Source organism: Mesoplodon densirostris, chromosome 8, assembly GCF_025265405.1.
Source record: "Mesoplodon densirostris isolate mMesDen1 chromosome 8, mMesDen1 primary haplotype, whole genome shotgun sequence".
NCBI classification, from domain to species: domain Eukaryota; kingdom Metazoa; phylum Chordata; class Mammalia; order Artiodactyla; family Ziphiidae; genus Mesoplodon; species Mesoplodon densirostris.
The window spans coordinates 11866786-11890480 of NC_082668.1; the positions used below are offsets into that span (position 1 = coordinate 11866786).

General features: G+C 38.9%; 1 protein-coding gene across 1 annotated transcript in view; it reads right to left on the reverse strand.

Moving 5' to 3' along the window:
• Window positions 1-23695, reverse strand: part of COL4A3 (collagen type IV alpha 3 chain) — a 139718-nt gene that overhangs the window by 18146 nt on the left and 97877 nt on the right. Inside the window, exons 24-37 of the mRNA XM_060106283.1 lie at window positions 21381-21451; window positions 20404-20586; window positions 18269-18437; window positions 15842-15934; window positions 15128-15229; window positions 13171-13268; window positions 12454-12604; window positions 11979-12092; window positions 10818-10985; window positions 9489-9578; window positions 8996-9130; window positions 3826-3924; window positions 2982-3071; window positions 2152-2291 (exon numbers count right to left, since the gene is read on the reverse strand). Coding sequence (XP_059962266.1) covers window positions 2152-2291; window positions 2982-3071; window positions 3826-3924; window positions 8996-9130; window positions 9489-9578; window positions 10818-10985; window positions 11979-12092; window positions 12454-12604; window positions 13171-13268; window positions 15128-15229; window positions 15842-15934; window positions 18269-18437; window positions 20404-20586; window positions 21381-21451 — 1703 coding nt within the window. The remainder of the gene's footprint in view (window positions 1-2151; window positions 2292-2981; window positions 3072-3825; window positions 3925-8995; window positions 9131-9488; window positions 9579-10817; window positions 10986-11978; window positions 12093-12453; window positions 12605-13170; window positions 13269-15127; window positions 15230-15841; window positions 15935-18268; window positions 18438-20403; window positions 20587-21380; window positions 21452-23695) is intronic.

Consider the following 23695-nt stretch of genomic DNA (forward strand, 5'->3'; position numbering starts at 1 on the left):
AGTCCTGTGCCCAAGAAGCCAGGAATATAATAGTAACCATGTACGAATATGTGATGGATACAGTCCCTGCCTTCATGGAGCTTTAGAGACCAGTGGGAGATAGACACTAAATAATCACACACACAGATAATTTCAAATTGTGATGATTAACTCAGAGTTCAGAAAGAAATAGAACAAATGGATGTGTGATCTTCATATACTCTGCATGCAGATAAATGTATGTCAACCACATGTAAAAAAAAGAAACAAACAGGGCTTCCCTGGTGGTGCAGTGGTTGGGAGTCTGCCAGCTTGATGCAGGGGACGTGGGTTCATGCCCTGGTCCGGGAGGATCCCACGTGCCGCGGAGCGGCTAGGCCCATGAGCCATGGCCGCTGAGCCTGTGCATCCGGAGCCTGTGCTCCGCAACGGGAGAGGCTACAACAGCGAGAGTCCCGCGTACCGCAAAAAAAAAAAAAAAAAAAAAAAAGAAAAGAAACAAACAAAAACACAAACTTCCCATGGCTTAATATTCATTAAATCTGTACTTCACTTTTATGATAAGCCAGAGCATATGGATTTGATAGTAACTTACAAAATCTCGATGGTAGCTGACTAAGATTCATTATTCTGTTACTAAGATTTGCCAGCATGATAAAACCAGCACATTTTGTGTTCAACGCATAGTTTAAAAAATTTCTTCTGTGGTTACCTATGAAAACTTTAAATGAAACTATTCATTAATTGAATGTGAATTAAGTCAAATATGATTCCTCACTCAGGAAAAATCTCAGTGGAAGGAGCTCTTTTTGGTTTTCTGAGGACCTTGTTAAAAATAAAGGGCAAAGGAAATTTGTTTGAACTCCAAGTAGTAAAGGGTTACTTTCTCGGGTCTTTGTGGTTTCTAAAAGTTTTCTTTCTTGTTGTTTTACAGCTGGAGGAAATCTTTAGGAAAGGTGGTGTTTTATTGGCTCAAAAGAGAGTCAGGGAGAAAGTCTCCTAAGTAACGATTTTTATATTTTTTGGAAGTCTGATGAAAAATAACAGACTCCTTCTAAAAAAAAAAAACAGAAAAACTGTATCCAAACAATTTTCATTCGATTTCAGGAGATTAGTGGGCTTCTTTGGATCAATAGGCTTCCCCAGGGATCCATGGAATCCCATGTGAAGAACCCCTGCTTGTGGGAACTTCTATTAATTATTCTCTATTGCTCTAGCTCTGGCTCTTGTGTAACTGCTATATGCAGAAAGGATGGAAGAAGATAAACCTAAAAGAACAGCTGAGCCACACTGAAACCTTTGGTTGCTGCATGACACCACATACAAGGGAGGGCTTTGGCATCCAGTCTCTAGGTGACAGAGCACAAGTGCTGAGAACACTGTGACAAGATAGAAAATCTTCTGTGTATTGCAATGACAATAAACTTTTAAAACAATTAAGAAAGATAAATGTATATATCTTAGGATTTTTTTGGGTTTTGCTTTTTAATAATGCTCTAAATTTATTTTATTTTACATCTTTTATTGTGGTTTTTTTTTTTTTTTCGGTATGCGGGCCTCTCACTGTTGTGGCCTCCCCCGTTGCGGAGCACAGGCTCCGGACGCGCAGGCCCCGGACGCGCAGGCTCAGCGGCCATGGCTCACGGGCCCAGCTGCTCCGCGGCATATGGGATCCTCCCAGACCGGGGCACGAACCCGTATCCCCTGCATCGGCAGGCAGACTCTCAACCACTTGCGCCACCAGGGAGGCCCTTTTATTGTGTTTAAGAAGACAAGTATTTTTTATTACAAAGTTGGAACATTTATTTTTGTAAGGCTGCGTGAGATGAGTCTATAGCAGAGACTGGCCACTTTTAGCACAAGAAAAACAAACACTGCCCTGGCAACTTGTATGGCCTTGTGATCACTGCCTCCTCCTGGTAGCACACTTAAATTGCAGGGTCAGTTATGAAAAATTCCTTCGGGGTTGAAACTGGAGGGAATAAACTCAGAAATTGAAGTTGTGTGATAGGCATCCTTAGTTATAGAGAGAGGGGAGAAAACCTCAAACAACTGTCTGAAAATACAGTAGTATTTTCAATTTTCTTTGCCCACAATGAATCCAGATACTTGTTGATATTTAAAGGGGCTCATTCCACCACCAAAACATAAATACTTCAGTGGCCTATATACCTTTGGTCCCGGTGGTCCTGGCCTTGTACCTTCTGAATAACCTGGCTCTCCCTTATCTCCTGGGAGACCATGAGTACCTGGGAGGCCTGGTCTTCCAGCTAGACCTGGGAATCCCATAGTTCCCTTCATTCCTTTAGTACCTGAAATTAGGAAAGAAATCAGGTAAATTGGTAAAGGCAGAGATCTTGAAGGGTTCTACTTCTCACCTTTGCACAAACCACCTTTCTCTCAAGAAGCTGGTTTTTCAGAAGCACTGATGTGTCAGGTAGTCTTTTTCTTTTTTTTTCAATTTTTTAAAAATCAGAGTATAATTGCTTTACAATGTTGTGTCAGTTTCTGTTGTACAATGAAGTGAATCAGCTATATGTATACATATATCCCCTCCCTCTTGGACCTCCCTCCCACGCCCCCATCCCGCTTATTAGAGAAATGCAAATCAAAACTAAAATGAGGTATGACCTCACACCCGTCAGAATGGCCATCATCAAAAAGATCTACAAACAAAAAATGCTGGAGAGGATATGGAGAAAAGGGAACCCTCTTGCACTGTTGGTGGGAATGTAACTTGATACATCCCACTATGGAGAACAGTATGGAGGTTCCTTAAAAAACTAAAAACAGGTAGTCTTAATGGATGATTTTTACACAATGTAAATATTTATTTTGTTCTCACTCATGTTCTGGTTGCATACAGTACATTTGTCTAGAAGCAAATCTAGTTGTTTTACACCAACTTTCTACCAAGTGGAAAACCAAAATGACAACACAGAAAATCTAGAATTAGGACCCATCTTGAGGTTGTAGGCTTGTAACAGGACATTATGCATTACCTGGCACCCCCATGTTTCCCATGCTTCCTGGCACACCACGTGGCCCTGGCTCACCAGGATTCCCAATGCTGCCTGGATCTCCTCTGGAGTCTTGAGAACAAATAAATAGTCATACGCTCTGTGTAGTTCCTGGATATAGTAGATGCTCAATAAACACTTGTTGCTTGCACAAATGAATGAATCCAGCGCAGCCAGACCATCTGGTTTAGGTACTTGTTTAGCTGCATTTATGCCTTCAAATAAGGAAGGGACTGGTGACTCAGAAAATGTAAAATTAGAGAAAGTTAGATTTTTGTCAGCAGGCCTGGATTTCAAACATCAGAATCATCCTAAGACCAAAGCCAGCAGGAAAGAGGGACTCCTGTGACAATATAGTAACAGATTTTCAAATGCAATATGGAAATTTTATTACAATGCAATAAATTTCATCACAGATGTGGTCACGGGGAATAGGGGGCTACATTATTTGTTTAAAAAATTACTTTGCAAACTCGATAACTTGTTAAAATAGAAAGAGGAAAATTTGAAAACCTCTAAAGCATTATCTTACTTTCTTCTAGGATATATGAGTTGTAATAAATTATAGTTTAGAATACATATCAGCTATTTCAAAATAAAATTTTGAGTGCAAAACAGAACTTCATGTAGGTTAACATTTTTTAGTTAATAAAGGCTGACTACAATTTGGTTAAATTATAAGAAATATAATTTGGTTAAATTATAAGAAGCAAATTTCTGTTGGAACACTGTTGGGGCAGAATTCATATTCTAGAAACACATTTTTGTTACATTTAGATCTAGGAAAACTTAACACCTGATATTTCTATTAGAGAATCAGCTATACCTGGTGATCCTGGTGGTCCAGGTGGCCCTTGGAGTCCTTTGAAACCTGGTAACCCTGGAATGCCCCTGTTTCCTTTCTCACCAGGCTTCCCTGCAAGTCCTAAAGTTAAAAACTATGTATTAAAAATACAGGTTAGAATTTTATCAGGCTTATCCACATCCTGATTAAAATTTTTTAGCTATTATTGAAATACAACATAGCATATTTGTTAAGAGTATGGGCAGATTTGGGCCTATATTTTATTTAAAAAGAAGATTAAAAGAGGTAATACATGAAAAGCATTAGCACAGTGCCTGGCACGAGTTAGTTCTCAAAGAACTCTAGCAAATTTCATAACATTTACACCTTGAACCAACATTTTAAGAACTAGTGGCCTAAATACAGCTTCTTTTTTTGTTTAAATAATGACAGAGGATTATCTACTACTATTCTTGTCTGGACTATTTCATTCTTAATCCATTTATTACAACTATTATTTATTAAGTAACTGGTTTATGGAAGACATTATTTTCTTTTATCTTATTTAATCTTCAGGAAACCTCAGTGTATTCTTGAGCCTTTCCAGATAGGGTGTAGAGATGAGAAAATTGAGACTCTTTAAGAAGTCAGTGAAATAATATAGAGTCACACCATCAGTTAGTGGTAATGCTGGGATTTGAATCCAGTTCTGTAGGCTAGAAGCCTCATAAGTTTCCCACAACACTATCCTACCTTCCCTAGAACATGGCTTTGACCACATTCCCCTGCTCAAAAATATTCATTGAATCTCTTTTGCCTACAGAGTAAATGACAGACTCCTTTCACTGGCACTTGAAACATTCTACAATCTATCCATGGCTGCAGCTTGTGCCTTTTCTCAAGCAGATTCACTTCCCTTGGCTGTTTCCCTGCTTACATATTCATTCATTCACATACGCGCTGAGTACCTAATTAATAGACAGGTCTTGTTCTAAGTGCTGGAGACATAGAAAAATCAAGTTCTCTTTTCCCAAGTTTTTAGTGTTTAACTGGGGAGACAACCAAGTAAAAAATTACCACCCAGTGTGATAGTTTCTGTAACAGAGTTGGGCACAATAGGCTACCGGGAAGAATTTTGAGAAGAGGGGATTTTTGTTTTAATTGTAGTGTGATTGCTTTACAATATTGTGTTAGTTTCTGCTGTACAGTGAAGTGAATCAGCTATAGGTATACATATATCCCTTCCCACCTGGACCTCGCCCCCCATCCCACCCATCTAGGTCATCACAGAGCACTGAGCTGAGCTCCCTGTGCTATACAGCAAGTTCCCACTAGCTATCTATTTTACACATGGTAGTGTATTTATGTCAAACCTAATCTCCCAATTCATCCCACCCTCCCCTTCCCCGACTGTGTCCACACGTCAGTTCTCTACCTCTCCGTTTCTATTCCTACATCACTAATTATTAGAGAAATGCAAATTAAAACTGCAATGAGGTATCACCTCACACCGGTCAGAATGGCCATCGTCAAAAAATCTACAAACAGTAAATGCTGGAGAGGGTATAGAGAAAAGGGAACCCTCTTGCACTGTTTCTGGGAATGGAAATTGATACAGCCACTATGGAGAACAGTATGGAGGTTCCTGAAAAAGAGGGGATATATATATATATATGTATATATATATATATATATATATTTTTTTGTGTGTGTGTGTGTGTGTGTGTGGTATGCGGGCCTCTCACTGCTGTGGCCTCTCCTGTTGCGAAGCACAGGCTCCGGACGCGCAGGCTCAGCGGCCATGGCTCACGGGTCCAGCCGCTCCGCAGCATGTGGGATCTTCCCGGACCGGGGCATGAACCCGTATCCCCTGCATCGGCAGGCGGACTCTCAACCACTGCGCCACCAGGGAAGCCCGAAAAGAGGGGATCTTTTTAAGCTCAGTCTTGAAGAGCAAGTGGGAGCTAGCTGGGTGGAGAAAGCATGGAATGGGACAGAATTTCTAGGCAAGAAAATAACATGTGCAAAGGAGTGGTGAGTAGCAGGGAGTTAGAATATTTTCTTTTGTAACTTTTGTTTTTTTTCCCATTTATATCCTTTATCATAACCTAAAAATATAAATCACTTAGTTTATTCATTTGCTTTGGTTTTTAAGGGGTGGCAAACAACTGCCTGTGGGCCAAATTTGGCTTGATGTTGCATGGCTGGAGAGCTAAGGATGTTTTCATATTTTTAATGGGCTGTAAACAGACAAACACACACAAAAGAAGAATATGCAACAGGTGTCATATGTGGTCCACAAAGCCTAAGATATTTACTACCAGGCCCTGGATATAAATTGTTTACAGAGACATTATTGTTTCTTTCCCTTACTAAGCTGTAAGTTTCCTCATGACCAGAATACTACCTCTGCTTTGTTCACCTCTGTGTCTTCAGGACATAGTAAAAATGCCTAATCAGTAGGTACTAAAAAATAATTGCTAAGTAAATAAATGTCATGTGGCTGGAGAAGTAGGCAAAGGGCAAGTGATAAAGAAACCTGGATGCCAGTCAAAGAAACCTGAATTCTTAAAGCAAGGGGAGACTTGGAAAGATTTTAAGCCAAGAGTATTCCTTGCTCATCTGAAACCTACTCACAATTTAAATCCTTCTTCATGGAGGCTTCTTTTTTTAAAAATTTATTTTATTGAAGTATAGTTGACTTACAATGTTGTGTTATTTCTGTTGTACAGCAAAGTGATTTAGTTATACATGTATAAATTCTTTTTCATATTATTTTCCATTATAGTTTATTACAGGATACTGAATATAGCTCCCTGTGCTCATGGAGGCTTCTTTGACTACCCTGGTTGAGGTGTTTTCTGCTTTGCTCATCTCCCACAAGGCTCACTGCCAGTGGTACCCAGCTGGCAGCATAGTGAGAAGGCTGAGTATGGACTCTGGAACCAACAACATCAGTGTGAGGTCCATCTCTGCACTTCCTATCAGAGTGACACTGAGTAATTTGACCTTTCCATTTCCCATCTATAAAATGGGATGACAGCAATAACCTACTCCTAGGGTTGTTGTGAGAATTAAATGAGTCAATATTTGTAAAGCTTGGAACAGTACCTGCCTGTGGGAAGGGCTTCACAGGTCTTTGCTAAAATAGCATAACAGTTCTTTTGTATTGTTCTTTACCTTTTTGTACATATGCCTAAATCTTCCATGCAGACTCCTTGAGGAGAGGACGACTGTGCTTTTCATACCTTCAGTAGCTCTTCCACATTTGCAGTGGATGTCTTTAAGTCAGAAACTCAGACGAAAAATGAATCATATAGAAATTAGAGAGGCCTAGATAGTATAATCTTTTGTTGTTGTTGTGGTTCTATTTCTGCTCCTTGGTTGTGGGTTTGAAAAACCAAAAGGAAACATGTAGGACAGCTTCCATGCACCTTGTACTTTGCTAGAAGCATAAAAATAGCATGTGTCCCTATATATTTTACAGAAACAATTCTTTAATTGTAAATTAGTACCCATTGTGCATTCATGATGTTAGAGCCAAATTTTAGTTTATGTAGGCATAGATATGCTATTCATATTTTTTTTCAAAATGTTTGCAACACTACCTAAATCATCTAGAATAATCCAGTGAAGTGGTGTCTGACAGTTTATGAAGACTGGACACTTGTGCCAGTATTTTTTTTTTTTACATCTTGGCTTAGACCAGTTCTAGCAGAATTTTATAAAATTCATACTACTTTCTATTCTGTTGTTTAAAATGTAATGCAGTCTTCTGTTTGCACCCAGAACTAAACCATCCCCTTGACAGCAGATTAAAGGGGACTACCCAAAAGGCCTTTACTTGCTAATTTTCCTTTATAGAAAAAAATCTGATTCTTTCCCCAATGATTATCCTTTTATTTATTTATTTTTAAAGCTTGGCCCATTTGAGGAATAGCAAAAGGCCAGATGGCTATTTTATTTTTATTTATTTTTTTAAAAATATTTATTTATTTATTTATTTGGCTGCATTGGGTTTTAGCTGTGGCACGCGGGATCTTTGTTGTGGCTCATAAGCTTCTCTCTAGTTGTGGCACGCGGGCTTAGTTGCCACTCAGCATGAGGAATCTTAGTTCCCCAACCAGGGATCAAACCCGCATCCCCTGCGTTGGAAGGCAGATTGGATTCTTAACCACTGGACCACCAGGGAAGTCCCTGATTATCCTTTTTTAAGTTAGCAAATTAGTTGGATTCAATCACTCTCCAGAACCCTGGTCCAATGTCACCTCTGTGAAGTCCTTCCTAATTCTGGGAGAGACAGCTATTCAGTCTTGCCAGCCTGGTCTACAGAACTCTATCCAGAACTTTTAAAGCAAATCTTACAATCTAACTTCTCAAAGTTGATTACAAATTATTCAAAACTTGATATGGTTTTGCAACTACAAACACATTTTTCTTTTATTCTTCCCTGCTATATAAGTTTGACCTGCAAACATTTAATTTTACCCAGAAATCCTTTGTTTTATTAAAGTTACTTGGGGTTAGACTGGATCAGGAAGACTGCAAGGCAAACCTTCTTAAATTTTGATTTGATATTGGCTGTATTGATCATATAAAAAAAACCTGTCATACAAAGTGCTTAAATAACTTGAAATAATTTGAATGGGTTTGAATTTGAGCTTAACAGCTATAGCTAACAAATAGCAGCATTTTAAGGCATTGATTTGTAATCAAAACATATTTTCTCTTTAGTAATTATTCTCCAAAGGATTCTGAGTATAAGAAGCAGTTTTTAGATGCAATCAGAAAAATTCACCCTGGCAGCTGATAGAATAGAGTTGAATTTGGGGTGGAGGTTTCTATTCCAGCCAGGGAAGTTTTTTATGTTGAATTTTCTAAAGGTTTAATTTTCACCATACTTGGCAAAAGGGGCCTTTGAAGCTTAGAATTTAAAGATTGGCTAGTGAAAATTTAAAGACAGCAGACCAAAATGCAGAATTAACTTAGAAATAAAAAGTTACGATTTAAGGAGGCAACATATTACTGTTCAAGGCACACAAAACCCAGTTCTAGTCCAACTCAGTCACCAACTGGCTTTGTAAGCTTGGGCAGGAAATTAAATCCTGGTCCTCACTGTCCTCATATGTCAACTAAAGGGATTTTCCTGGATAATTTCTTAGTCCCAGAATCAGCTCTGATGTTCTGATTCTAAACGTAAGAACGTTTGTACCTTTGAGTCCTGGTTCCCCTTTGTCCCCGACTAAGCGGAATATCCCAGGAGGCCCTGGAGTTCCTTTATCTCCTTGTTCCCCTTTGGCACCTGGGGATCCTCTCTCGCCTTTTACTCCTGGAATTCCAAAGGTCCCTAAGAAACAGGTGTAACAACATCAGTTCCTTAATTCTTTAAAAGTTCATGAGGATTCAAAAGTTAACAGTGCTTTCCATAAAACAAAACAAGACAGATAAACCAAAAAAGGTTAACAGGGCTGAGAACTTGATAAATAGTTGCCCCCAAACAGGCAGCCACATGAGGATAGTGGTCTAAGCCTGTAGGGAGAAAATATGACTATTCCAAAGGGACAAAGGAATACAGAAAACTGCAAAATCAAATATAAGTTTTTCTCAGAACTACTTTCTCCTCAAAGAATAAAATTTATTTTTCTGCTAATTAAATGAACATTGTTCATGCCTCCTGATAGCTGGAAAGATATTCTATCACTTACCCCTCTGTCCCAGGGTGCCTGGCTTCCCAGGAGGCCCTGGAGGGCCAACGTTTCCAGGTACCCCCATTATCCCAATCATTCCTTTTTCACCTATGGAAACAAATTAACACAAGGCAGCACATGCTGTAAAGAATGAGAAAAGCGAAATACTCCATAAAATAAAATGAATTATACTTAGAAGGAGAGAAAGAGTGTTGAAAAAATGGTTTCTGTAAACAGGAAAATAATCGCACTTGTCTAGGAGATGGGTCAGTAAATGGTCTTTTTTTACATCATGGATGTGGAAGTTGGTAGCAAATCACACTTGTGGATGAGGAGAAAATATGCTGAAGTTCTGGAGCATTCCCTCCTCCCAACCCTTGATCAATAACTTTGTTATATTCCCTTATTTTACTTTCTTCACAGCATTTGTCGCTAGATGAACTCAGTTCTTAAATGTGTTTGTTATTGTGTTCCCCATTGTTCGAGGTGGAGTCTTATCCACCAATGTGTCTCTAGGGCCTGGAACAGTGATGACATATGATAGTAGCTCAATAATATCAATGAAAGGTTAATTAGCAGATTAAGTTCTTATTCTGGACTCTTCTCTGGAGGAGAGATCAGTGAGGTCCTTATGCCATGAGAAGACTATTGAAATATTCTCCCCCAAACATATAAACCATAAAAAGTAATGAAATAAAAAGAATTATAAGGGGATACTATGAACAATGACAGGCCAGAAAATCAAATTCTTAGAAGAGGCACAGATTACCAAAATTGACTCAAGAAGAAATAGAAAATCTGAATAGATCTATAAGAAGCAAAGAGATTGAATTAGTAATTTTAAATCTTCTCTCAAAGAAAAGCCCAGCCCCAGGTGACTTCACTGGTGAACTCTATCAAATATTTAAAGAATATCAATTCTTCACAAACTCTTCTAGAAAACACAAGAGGAGGAAACACTTCCTATCTTGTTCAATAAGATAGCATTGCCCTGATACCAAAACCAGACAAAGACATCACAAGAAAACAGACCAGTAAGTATCCCTTATAAATATGGATGCAAAAAATTTCAACAAAGTACTAGCAAATATATTTCACTAGTAATATATTAACAAGATTACACAGCAAAAATAGTCATATTGTGGGTAATTGTGAAATTTGACCATCCCACTACCACCAGTTCCCAGCCCTCTGGCTCCTTGCAAATAACTCAGAAGAAAAACTTATACTAAATGAAAGAGAAGCTTAGAGTCAAAAGCCTATGCCTGTCTCTAGTTTACACAGCTACCTTAAAAGGAATATGTGGAAGAACAGAGAAGAAGAAAAACAAAAGCACATAAAGGGTACCTGGTGGCCCTAAAAATCCTGGATTTCCTGGATATCCTTTTGTACCAGGTGGTCCTATCTCCCCTCGATGACCCGGCATTCCTGGTGGTCCAGGTTCTCCAGGAAATCCTGACCTATCCAAGCCTGGAATACCTGGGTCTCCCTTTGGCCCCGTTTCGCCTCTTCTGCCTATATATGAATGAATGAATGAATGAATGAATGCACGATTGCTTTCCACACCAACTCCAGATATATTTTATGGCTGTAAATATTTAGCTCTGTGATTGTGGGCAAACCACACACTTTTCTAATTGATAGATTTAGGTCCCCTTTTGTAAAATTCTAAGATCCCTTCTGGATTTAACATTCTGTTTCAATGATTCATGAAGTAATGATAGTGTAGAATTTAGATTTATTTTCTAGTCCTGCAGGCACATCTTGGGAATGCACTTTCTGACCGTGGCGCAGTCTTTAACCGGCAGAATTCATACAGAGCCACTCACGTGGCGGCAAGCCACCAGATGCTTCTAGAAACAATAACAGCACCACTACAACAATTAACTTCTTGGCCAAAATTTTGTTTGTGAACATATAAGAAGTATAATAGGCGAGTTCTAAAGGATTTTTTCCCCCAGAAACAGTTCACAGATCTGGTTGAGAGGAGCGAAAAAGATAGTAAGTTTCCCATGACCGCCTAGCCTTCATACTTTAGATTTATTTTCATACCCTTTCTTTTATGTTGCTTGTAAAGCAACCAACTGTGTATTTTAGTTTGTAACTTGTGAACATACATCTTTGCATACATTCACTCTGTTTCAATAATAAGGATACATTTACCACTTTAATACACCTATGAAAGTATTAAAGATAAAACTTATTTGAGAGTTTATATGTATATATATATATGTAAGTATACATCTGTATATATCTTCATTGTTCATATTTTCTTGCATACAAGACACAAACCAATTTTACTGTAGTAACTTCAGGTCTCTTACTCTATAGTTGGTATTCACTGTAACAAGTTCATGACAACAGGTTTTTGTTTCTGAAATCACTTTTCCCATTGAACAGTGGTCAGGACTTGTTACCGGATCGTTCTCATGTTAAGCAGCAAAACTCAGGGCAGGAGTCCCATGTCATCTGCCCACCTGGTGACTGGTTTCAAGGGCCTCCCCCTACCTTGTTGCCCTTTCAATCCATTTAAGCCTGGAAGTCCTTGAGTTCCACGGAGACTTTCTTTGCACCTTCCTGGGGGGCCTCTTTCTCCAGGTGGTCCAGGCTGCCCTGGATCCCCTGCAAAATAGAGTCCAAGAATACAATCGGGTGCCAAAACCCAAGGTCCTAGTATTGCTATCCCAGTCATTCTCTTATAACTTTCCCCCCTGAATCGAACTTATAGTTAATACCATTGATATGTCTTATAGAGAGGACACTCATTAAAAAGGAAAGAAGGAAGAAAGGAAGAAAGAGGGGACAAAGGTAGGGCAGCAATGGAATGGAAATTTGAATGGAAAGTTAATTAAGCCTCGCACGTTCAATTTATTGAGCTAGAAGTTTGAGAAGAGTTCTTGACCCCTAGAGCACCTACCCATTCAATGTGCAGCATTTTAGCTGAGTTCACAGTGGTGAAAAGTAATCACACTTGCTATTTTACCTCGTGGTCCATCAAGCCCTCCAGTTCCTGGAACTCCAGGGAGACCTGGAAGTCCAGGGAGTCCAATTTCTCCATTTTCCCCAGAGTTGCCTCTTTCTCCTGGCAAACCTGGTGCTCCTGGTTCTCCAGGCATGGCTAGTCCTGGTTCTCCCTATAGCACAGAAATTACGTTACTTTTACTGTATCATGCTTTCAAATCCTTATTGACTATTGACCGGTCTTTAGGGCTATTTACTTGAAAATAACGTTTCTGTGATGGAGGTTCTATGTCCCTTTTGCACAGTCACCAACATTCCATCCACTTTCCTTTCTCAATTGTAGTTGCTGACTTTTTAAATAAAACTGTGCTTAGTAATTCTTCATAGCCTCCACTTTTTAAGAAGACTGTGGAATTTTCTATAAACAGTCTAGATGTCTCTCCTTTTGATAGTTTTTCTCATAGATAGCCACATCTGTTTCTAGAGTTTTCCCATTTTAAGTACTCTGAATGTTTCTGAAGGTTAAGGAAGAAATAGAGAGGCAAAGTGGTCTTCTTACACCTTCTATTCTCCTTTCTAAAGGGGAGTGATGGTTCAGAGAAATTTTTTAAAAAGTCGGCATCTTCATCATCTACAAATATATTGACAATTTCTACACACAAAGCATCCTAACTGGCTGACTGTAACTGCCCCTCCCCTCCCCTCCCCTATATCAGTCTGAATTTTAATTCTCAAAGACCTTGACTCCTGGGAGGCCTGGCTTTCCAGGTAACCCTGGCTTTCCCATTTCTCCAGGACAGCCTGGTGATCCTTTTGTTCCTGGAAAACCTTGGTCTCCTACAGAGAAAAAATAACAAGGTTGTAAGACAGGTCTTAAAAGATTCTGAACAGTAGCTCTTAGATATTTTTATGAAAGTTTAAATGATGAGAATGCCAACTGCTAAATTAGCACTTAAAAAAAGTCAATTCCAAATCAGATTACATTGGTTCCCAGTTTAAAAAATTACCTTCTCCACTCTTGTTGTTTAGCACCACTAAAGTCTGATTGAGCAATTCTTTAAACCACTGATACCGATTGACCATTTGGGTGCCTTTTTTAAAAAGTATATTTTGCGTACTGTGTACAGCCAAATGAATTTTTAAATGTGTCTATATATCTATGCAAGCATGACCCAGATTGAGATGTAAAGCATTTCCAGCATCCAGGTAGCCTTTCTTAACATGGGTTGCTCAAGAGAATTACTTCCTAAAGCTCTATAATAGCCACTGATCATTAACTTCTCTTTTACGCATTTATAATAGGAGAGTTGAGAAAGGAGTTAACACACATCTTTTCCTCTGGTCTGTGGTTCAAAAGAGGAAAGCCTGGTAGAGCAAGGCTGCGTTCAGAGAGTTCCTTTGTGCCCTAATTTGACCAATTTCATTTATTTATTTATTTTAGCTGTGTCGGGTCTTAGTTGTGGCACATGGGATCTTCTTTGTGGCATGTGGGCTCATAGTTGTGGCATGTGGGCTTCTTAGATGTGGCATGCATGTGGGATCTAGTTCCCTGACAAGGGATAGAACCCGGGCCCCCTGCATTGGAAGCACAGAGTCTTACCCACTGGACGACCAGGGAAGTCCCTAATTTGACCAATTTTAAATTCACAGTTATTTCATGGGATTCATTAGGTTCAACTGGGAAATTCTGAATCTCCACTTTCAAGAAGCCTTTATGCTAGTTCTGTTTCCCATAGTTTACAGTTTCCTTCCAGAAGGCAAATCCATAGGGTTACAAACTAGGATGCAATGTCTCAAGGCAGGGTCCACGAAGCACTTGGCTAAAACATGGGCCAGGTTGCATTACTTCAAGATCACTGGGAAGAAATCTAAGAAACTGGAGTCAAAGTCATTCTTGGGACCATGTGAGAAATGTGATTATGTTTTCTATTTCAAATACTCACAAATTGAGATCAATATTCCTCTATTTGGGCAGAACTGATGTGTGATAAACATTGCTGACATATTAATGTAAGAGATGAAGCACCAAAAAATGGATTATATTTGGATAAGCACTTTAAACAATATTGAAACAAACATGAAATTATCATAAAATCTGAAGTTCTATGGGACATCCCAGGGACTGAGATTACTCATATGTCATCCTGGACAGGACTTTGATGTATTTGTCAGCAGGGAGCCTCAGGTTACTGTTTGAGTTCTTAGCATCTGGATTTCTTTGGAGTGTTTTCCCACTTTGATGAGAAACAGCATTTTTCCCTAAAGGAAAATAACTTCTATAATTTATTTGGGAGTATATAGGGAGATCAGCTATCTGTGATTTAACAGTTTTTTTTATTATAAAAGAAATGTATAAGGCGAAGAAATGGGTAAATGTACAAAGTACAGGCGTTTATTAAGAAGAATAAATTCCTCATAATCCCACAATCAAGAAGAATCACTATTACCATTTTAGTGAATTTCCTTACTTTTTTTCTATGTACTTTAAAAAATATGACTGCGATGAGATTGCATAAATCAATGTGAATTCTCCCTTTTTCGCTAAAATTATAGTAAGGATTTTTTCCCATTTAAGACTGGTGGAAAACATGATTTTAAAGGATTTAATGGATACTTCCTATATTATTCATTATATGCATTTATATTTTATAAATATCCACAAAGAACCTTATGTTTAGAAATCTTTTAAAACTTACCCTTAGGTCCAGGAGGCCCAGGGAATCCGATTCCTGGAATTCCTGGTTCACCATCAGGCCCAGGAAGACCCAGATCACATTTTCCTGTGGATCCAGGGATACCTTAAAAACATGCATACATATACATCAGCACCTTCCCTTTATCTTGCCTTAAAACAAAATGTTTGTTTCTGGGTCATCCCAGATCTTTTTGGAAATTAAGAAATAATAACCCCACCTTCCTCCCCATTTCTATGCAATGAGCTAATCATTAGGAGGTGCAAATAATTTTGAAAATATAATTTAACTCCTAAAAAGAAATAGTCTTGATATCTTGAATGATATGCCTCCCTCCATCAATGCAAAGTTAAGTTTTAGATGATGTTGGCAAAGAAGTTAAGTTTTCAAATGAAGAAGCTGTGGGAACTGTCCTGATTAAACACCAGCCCACATTCCTTGCTTCTCCACCAGAAATCCATGAAGATTGTTCTGCATTCCAATTCCTCTTAAGTAATTGTAGAGATTCTGTTTTGGAATCAGAAGCACTAACAGGAATAATCTGGATAACCTCAAAGGACAACAGCAAGTCTCCTGTCTGTTGGCTTGTCCCTTCTGGCCTGCACTGTTTTTTTGGAGCCAGTGACTATATGCTTTCCTTAGAATGGGAGAGTTATAACTAGGAGAGTCAGGGTGCCATCTGATGCCATGTACCGGATGTGGCAAAGGGATACTCACCAGGTGGACCTTGGGGGCCAGCACGGCCTGGGGCCCCAGGAGGTCCTGGGGGCCCTGGAACTGGTGTCAAAACACCGATTTCTCCCTTAGGACCTTAAGAAAATTTGCATCATAAGATTGGCATGTGTATTGAAGCTTTTCTTTCTTCAGAAGGGAAAAACACAATTATAAGGGTTTCATAAACATACCCTAAGGAATATAAAAAATAATCTGCTTCCATAGGCTTCAAAACTGGCTTAAAGATGACCAGCTCATAGAAATTCCACTGACAAATATAGGTAAGCATCTACTGTCTATTGTCTAAGCCTTTTTAAAATTAAGAGCCCAATATGCTGGTCTATTAAAAGAGAGCCTATTTTTTTTAATATGTATTTATTTATTGATCGATTATTTATTTATTTTATTTTTTTTGGCTGCACCGGGTCTTAGTTGTGGCACGCAGGATCTTCACTCATTTCGGCATGTGGGATCTTTAGTTACGGCATGCATGTGGGATCTAGTTCCCCAACCAGGCATTGAACCCGGGCCCCCTGCATTGGGAGCCCGAAGTCTTACCCACTGGACCACCAGGGAAATCCCGAGAGCCTATTTTTAAAAATATTGATAATATGGAATTCAGCCTAACTGCTGGCGAATACTAGTAGGATATTTATTTATTGGGTGACTAGTTTTCACAGGAAGGCAGTATGGTTTATTGGACAAAACATGAAGTGAGGCCTAAGAAGTTGATCTGGGCTTGAATCTTGGCCCTGCTCTTTGTAAGGTCTGTGAGCTTGGGCATGTTTTTTAACATAAGTTCCTCATGTGTTGAGAAAATAATGCCTGTGCCACTGGTAAAGATTTGAGATAACATTCTGACCACAGTGGCCAATATTAAAAACATGCTAGTGATCAGTATTGTCCATATATTCATATATTTATAGAAAGGATAAGTTTACAGTAATGTGATGGGGAAAATTTGGTAATAATATATTTCATGACAGTGGAGTCCTTCACTAAAAATTCACATTTAGAAAGAACAGAAGAAGATTTGAAGATGGATTAGAAGAGGGCTGAGTAAACATTTTTAGTAAAGGACCAGATAGTAAATAATTTAGACTTTATGGCCCAGGTGGTTCTCTGTTGCAATTACTCAACTCTGTTATCCTAGTGTGAGAGTAGCCAGGAACAATCTGTAAATAAATGAGCATAGCTGTGTGCCAATACAACTATATAGACAATGAAACTTGAATTTTATATAATTTTTACATGTCACAAAATATTATTCAAAAGTTTTTTTTTCCAATCATTTAAAAATATAAAAACCATTCTTAGCTTGGGAACTATACATGAGTGGGAGATGGGCTGGATTGAGACTGCGGTCTGCCATGGTTTGCCAATCCCTGGATTAGAACAGCAGCCTCAAAGGTAAGGTGTAGAAAAAAATACACATTTATGAATAATCACAAAATAAGCTTTACATATGTGTGTGGACAGAAGTGCAGGCATACAATTTATAATATACTAGTGACCCTTGAACAACACGAGTTTGAACCATGAGGGTTCACTCATTCACTGATTTTTTCAATAGTAAATACTAGAGTATTACATGAACTACAGATACGGAGGAACCACACATAGGAGGGCTGACCCTAAGCTATACACGTAGAGGGTTGCCCGTCCTAACTCCCACGTTATCTGAGGGTCACCTGTATGTGAATACTACTGGGGATACTGCACTCAAAATTTTATTCCTGGTGAGGGATGCTATAAAAAGATTTGGAGACCAGTGGTTTTTTGGGTCTCTAAAGTGGTTTTAGAAGTAAAACACGACCATGGTAGCATTATTTGCTTAACACCGTCAGTAATGTGAAATTCTCATCTTTCGCCATGTTCTCCACCACGGATAAACATTGAGGATCAAATCCCCCCTGAATCCCGCAAGTACGTTCAGTATACGTGGATCCCAAAATTAATGGGACTTTATTATCAAGACAATTTTTCTTCATTTGTCTTAGATACTTTGAAGTTTTATTTAGAAATCATTTATGAGGTTATGAATCAAAAAGAACAAATTTGCAATAACATGAGTGGGCCCTGGGCCCAGGAAGAGGCTTCTCAAGATCAGCCCTATAGGTTTTTGCCTTCCCTTTGTTTATTGTAGCTAACTTCCACTCACCTCTTAGGATCTATTCACTGCGTGTATTTATATCAGTAATGGATATAGACTATTCCTCAGAAATTTCAGCTGTACTGCTCAGTAACAAGGAAAAAGAGGATTATCTCTACCATATCCTACATGTTATTTCCCAGTGTCTACAAGTTGACATCGTCTATTTACTAGAAGCATGTTTCTATACATTCATTAGTCTTGAGGGAGTTTCACTAGTGCTAGGAACCACCAACCCACTCCACAGGAAAACAGGACTGGAAAGAAAACTAACCAACCGGCTTCTCCAGGTAGTCCAGGGGCTCCAGGAAGTCCTTGGGAGCCCTTTGGACCAGGCTCTCCCCAAGGTCCATAGTCTGATGGTCCAGCCGGTCCTACAGGTCCTGGGGACCCAGGGATGCCAGGACCCCCTGGAAGACCCTGGTCCCCCTTCTCCCCACTCAGGGCCTGTAACAATAGAAATATGTTTGGATAGTGATTCATCCAGTATCCCTTTACACAGGCTAACCTCACCATGAATACGAATACCAGTTAGGTTGTCACGGAGAAGATCTTGAATTAAAAAGCAGTTGTTACCTGAAGGGCGTTGTTCCTAAAATAAGAGCACTGAATGATGTCTGATGTTTTGCCCTTTGGAATCCAGCAACATTTCATTAACTCTCTTGAGTCCCACTTAAGGTGTCCTACAATGGGATGCCACATATGACAACAGCCCCCAAAACTTAGCTCAAATTGGTCAACAACTCAAATGGCATTAGAGGTGACATTCATGTTACTGGCACATTTCTAAAATAAAATCAGTACAGCAAACTTTAATTTGATTGGTTTTTCACCAGGTATTTTCATTATAAAGGAGATATTCTATCTATAGTATTTTTTTTCTTATAAAGTGTTTTTTTTGTTGTTAATTCCATAGTCTGTCACTTTGAAAATGCGTTGTTTATTTTAAAGAAGTTGAATTTGACAAAATAATCAAAGTTCCCCTTCTTCTCCAACATGGCCCCGAATAATAAATTTGATTTATTTTTTATTGTTTACTGGATTTTTAATTGTTTAGTGTCAATGCAGGACTGAGTAATCCTTCTTTTATAATTGCAGGGTGTAAGACTCAAATCAGTTCCTTGATTTTCTCTTACTTTCTGGGACTTCTTTACTAGAACTAATAAAAAAAATTAGGGTGATGCAAATGGAAGCATCACATGAACTGTCTTGATATTAGACCAAAAGAGTTCCCGACTCCAGCCCTCTTTAAGGATAACTGCCACTCTGGAGGGGCAGCTGACAGTTTGCCAAAGAGAGTCTGAAACAATGGCCCTGCTAGCTGCTTCCACTCAAAAAGCGTTTTGTAGTTAAAAGGTTTAGGAAAGTCTGCATATCATATCCACAACCTGGGGAGTCACTATTCATATTCTCATATTAAAGAGTCTGTGAGTGAATCTTTAAATTTGTTTGACAAGTTTCTCTGCTTGAGGTGGAACCCTTTGTATTGGACGACACTGATTAACCCTGGGAGAAACTGGGATTTCATAAAACAGGCTGGGCAGCATGCCTTGCAAACTTCTCAGATACATGCGATAGGTTCTCAGCCTCTGCCTCTATGACACTTAAAAACAGATTCTGGGGACGAAGTGAGAGAGTGGCATGGATTTATATATACTACCAAATGTAAACTAGGTAGCTAGTGGGAAGCAGCCGCATAGCACAGGGAGATCAGCTCGGTGCTTTGTGACCACATGGAGGGGTGGGATAGGGAGGGTGGGAGGGAGACACAAGAGGGAGGAGATATGGGGACATATGTATATGTATATGTATAACTGATTCACTTTCTTATACAGCAGAAACTAACACACCATTGTAAAGCAATTATACTCCAATAAAGATGTTAAAAAAAAAAAAAAGATCCTGGTAGGAACCTCTCACTTCAACGTGTGAGAGATTCCATCCCATGAAGAGACAGAATTATATAAAATTAAATATGGTAAATGACAAAACATTTACCCAAATGACAAAACCCTAAATATTTTGTCCTCTTATGCATTTATTTTTACTTAAAAGAATGAACATTGTCCCCAAAATGTTGACTAAAACTTTCCATTATTAATCATTTTCTGAACTTCCCTATAAACTCATTTGATACAAATGTGGAATTGTAACTTGTGTATGAAACAAGGTCATTATCAATGTAGAATTTTCTATGGGCTAAAAAAACCATGGAGTGCTATTTATTTTGTCAAAATACTATAAATATTTGTTCGGGTTATTACTGCTCATTTGAAGATGCCTCATCCTGCTGTTAGAGGGATGAACTGTGCTGAATGGCCAACAATTTTTTGAAAAGACATCATCTGATGTCTTAACTTTAGAGCCCTTCATCAGAGGGAGGGTAATTTGAAAAAAGTTGCTAGATACCAACCGGTTCTCCCTTAGGTCCTGGTAATCCTTTTACTCCCGGAGTTCCAGGAATTCCATCCAAGCCCTTTCTTCCAGGACGTCCTCGGAGCCCTGGATCCCCTGTGGCACCCACTTGTCTCTCTGGCTGAGGTGCTTCACCTTTTTCTCCTTTAAGTCCTGGATGACCCTGAGCACCCGGGAATCCCTAGGGTGGTACAAAAATGAGTCTACCTTGCATTTGGGTACAGTTCTTGTGTCAATATTAAAAAATGTCAATACGAACTTTTCAATTTTAATGAACACGAATTTTTTTCCAGACCCTTTCTTTGGCCCATAAGTAAAATTTCAAGCTTTTTGGCTTTATTTTTTCTTCCAAAACTATAAAAAAAATTCAGTTAGTGTAATTCAATGCAATATATATACAATAATATAATTCAATATGATACAACCTTCATCATAATTCAGATTATGTTAGAATCTTGGTAAATTTCAATATGCATCTATGGATAATTTGATTTAAATATATTTATCCAAGTATAACTTTCTGATTTAAATTTTTAACAACTTTATTGATGGATAATTTACATATTATAAAATGAATCTTTTGTAAGAATACAATTCAATGATTTTTAGTAAATTTACACATTCATGCCACGATCCCCACAATCCAGTGTTAAGACGTTTCCACCACTCCTCCAAATTCCCTCAAATCTATTTTCAGTCCATCCCTGTTCCCAGCCTCAGCCCCAGGCAGCCACTGATCAGCTTTCTGTCTCTGATACCATTTGAAATGATTATAAATTCATTAATTCATTCACTTATTCTTTCGCACATCATTCATTTATTCATTCAATCAACAAGTATCTACTAAGTGCTTTACTATTAAGTGCTCCTTGCCAGGCACCAAAATGACAACCTATATGGGGTGCAACCATATTTCCAGAGTGCTCCATTTTCCAAACTGAAACTAAATAAAGCTTTAAAACCATGAAATCTTACCGGAAATCCTGGAAGACCAGCGCTTCCTGGGGACCCTGGGATTCCTTTAATGCCAGCTGCCCCCTGTCTTCCTGAAAGCAGTAAATTATTAAGTATACATTGAAGACAAACTCTGAATAGCCAGGGTAATGCAGTATGTGAAGAAAATAGGATGTTTTCTTCTGAAGAAAGAAAATTTCTTTATTAAAACACACAGTGCAAGGTAAGAATGGGAGTAAATAACTGGAATAAGAGATAACATTCAAAACAAGAACTCTTAAACTTCAGCTTCATAAAATTCTTGTCTTTATAATTTTAAGGAGACACACTTATTTCTTCTAATGATAAAAGTAATGGGTGTTCATTGTAAAAAAAATTATACAGAAAGAAAAGAATAAAAATCACACATATGGGGGCGGTGGTGGTGTGATGAATTGGGAGACTGGAATTGACATATATACACTAATATGTATAAAATAGATAACTAATAAGAACCTGCTGTATAAAAATAAAATTAAATTAAATTAAAAAAAATCACGCATAAATCTACCACCAGAAGACAATATTTGCCAAAATTTTCATGTGCATTACTCATAAAATTTTATATCCATAAATGCATAGGACTCATAATACACATTTTTGGAATCAAAGTGTACATATGTCAATAAATATGGACTTATAGCTTCCCTTTAAATGGCTGCATGGTAGCCTATTGTATATGTGAACCATCATTCATTCAGCTAACAGCTATTTTTAGATATTTAGATTGTCTTATTCAACTTTAGTTGTTGTAAACAATGCTATGATAAATACCTCTGGATATTTAGTTCTGCACATTTTTTTTTTTTCGGTATGTGGGCCTCTCACTGTTGTGGCCTCTCCCGTTGCGGAGCACAGGCTCCGGACGCGCAGGCTCAGCGGCCATGACTCACGGGCCCAGCCACTCCGCAGCATGTGGGATCTACCCGGACCGGGGCATGAACCCGTGTCCCCTGCATCGGCAGGCGGACTCCCAACCACTGCGCCACCAGGGAAGCCCTAGTTCTGCAAATTTATCCAAAGATTTCCTTTACAATAAATTGCTAAAAGTGTAACTGCAGGTCCAAACAGGTACAAATCTTTCTGAGGCTTTGTATATCAGTTGCCAAATTGCATTTTACTGTATTATTTTATATTTCCTCTATTTAAATATCTCTGTAAAGAGGATCCCTTTAGAGGATATTTTGGATGGATCTCAGGTCAGTTTATTAACAAATGTTTATTCAGATTTTTTTTGCAAGATTTCAGCCAGGAGAATTTTTTGTATAGTAATCCAAACAGTTTTACTGCTTATGTATCTCTTTGAGCTATACCTGTAGTACCTCAAATGTAGGAAAACCAAGGAAAATACAGCAATGCGACTGGTTGGTTAACAGCAGTGAGCTGCCCGCCTGCATCACTAGCCTTGGGCCAGAGATCACTCTGGGGATGTAGGAAAATTATGATGGCTTTCCTTTTGTTCTTTACCTTCCTCCCTTCCTTTTAGTTTTTGTTTTAACATTTCCCCCAGAGACTTGGGCGTCAAATAGGAGCTGTAGGAAAAACACTTCCCCCTGTTCTTTGCCCCATCCTTTCCTGTCAGGCTTGCCTCAGGGAGTCAGGGGGCAGTGACTGCAAAGTAACCAAGGCCTTCATGAAGAAGTGGGTAGGATTTGAGGGTGACAGAGGATCCCTGCCCTAATGCATGTCCTCTACTGGCTGGCCACAGTGCTCGTAGCTGCCACCATAAGCCTTTCTGCTTTGGACGGAGACCAAGCCTCCCCGAAGACCCTGTGTCAATGCAAATGTCTACTGCAAACATGCTCTTATCTCCAAAGGTAGAGCTTTTAGCTCTTAGCTCCAAAGGTAGAGCTTTGGATTAACTTGGCTCAAAGGGCAGTGCCTGGTACAGCAATTAAGGGGTGCCAGTGTAGAAGGCGGGAACATGTCTCTAGAGGAGAGTGTCTGGATTGGAGTCAGGCTCTACCATTTATTCACTATGTCGTCTGATGCCTCAGCTTCCTCATCTGTTAAATGGGGTTAATGTAACACTTAGCTCTAGGGTTGACATGAGGAATAAGGGATGGAGGCACAGAAGACATCTAGAACCATGCCCAGGGCACTGAGCAAGGGCTCTGTAACTTGAGAGCTCTTATTAGTTAATGAGAAATCATTTGAGGATGGTGTCTATAGACCAAGGTGCTAATGGCAGAACCTAGATGGTGTGTGATACCACGTGAAGGCCCTGGGGAGCCAGCAGAGTGGCACAGGGGCAGAGGAATAAAATAGAAACGTTTTCTACTTCAAGGCTTTGTCCA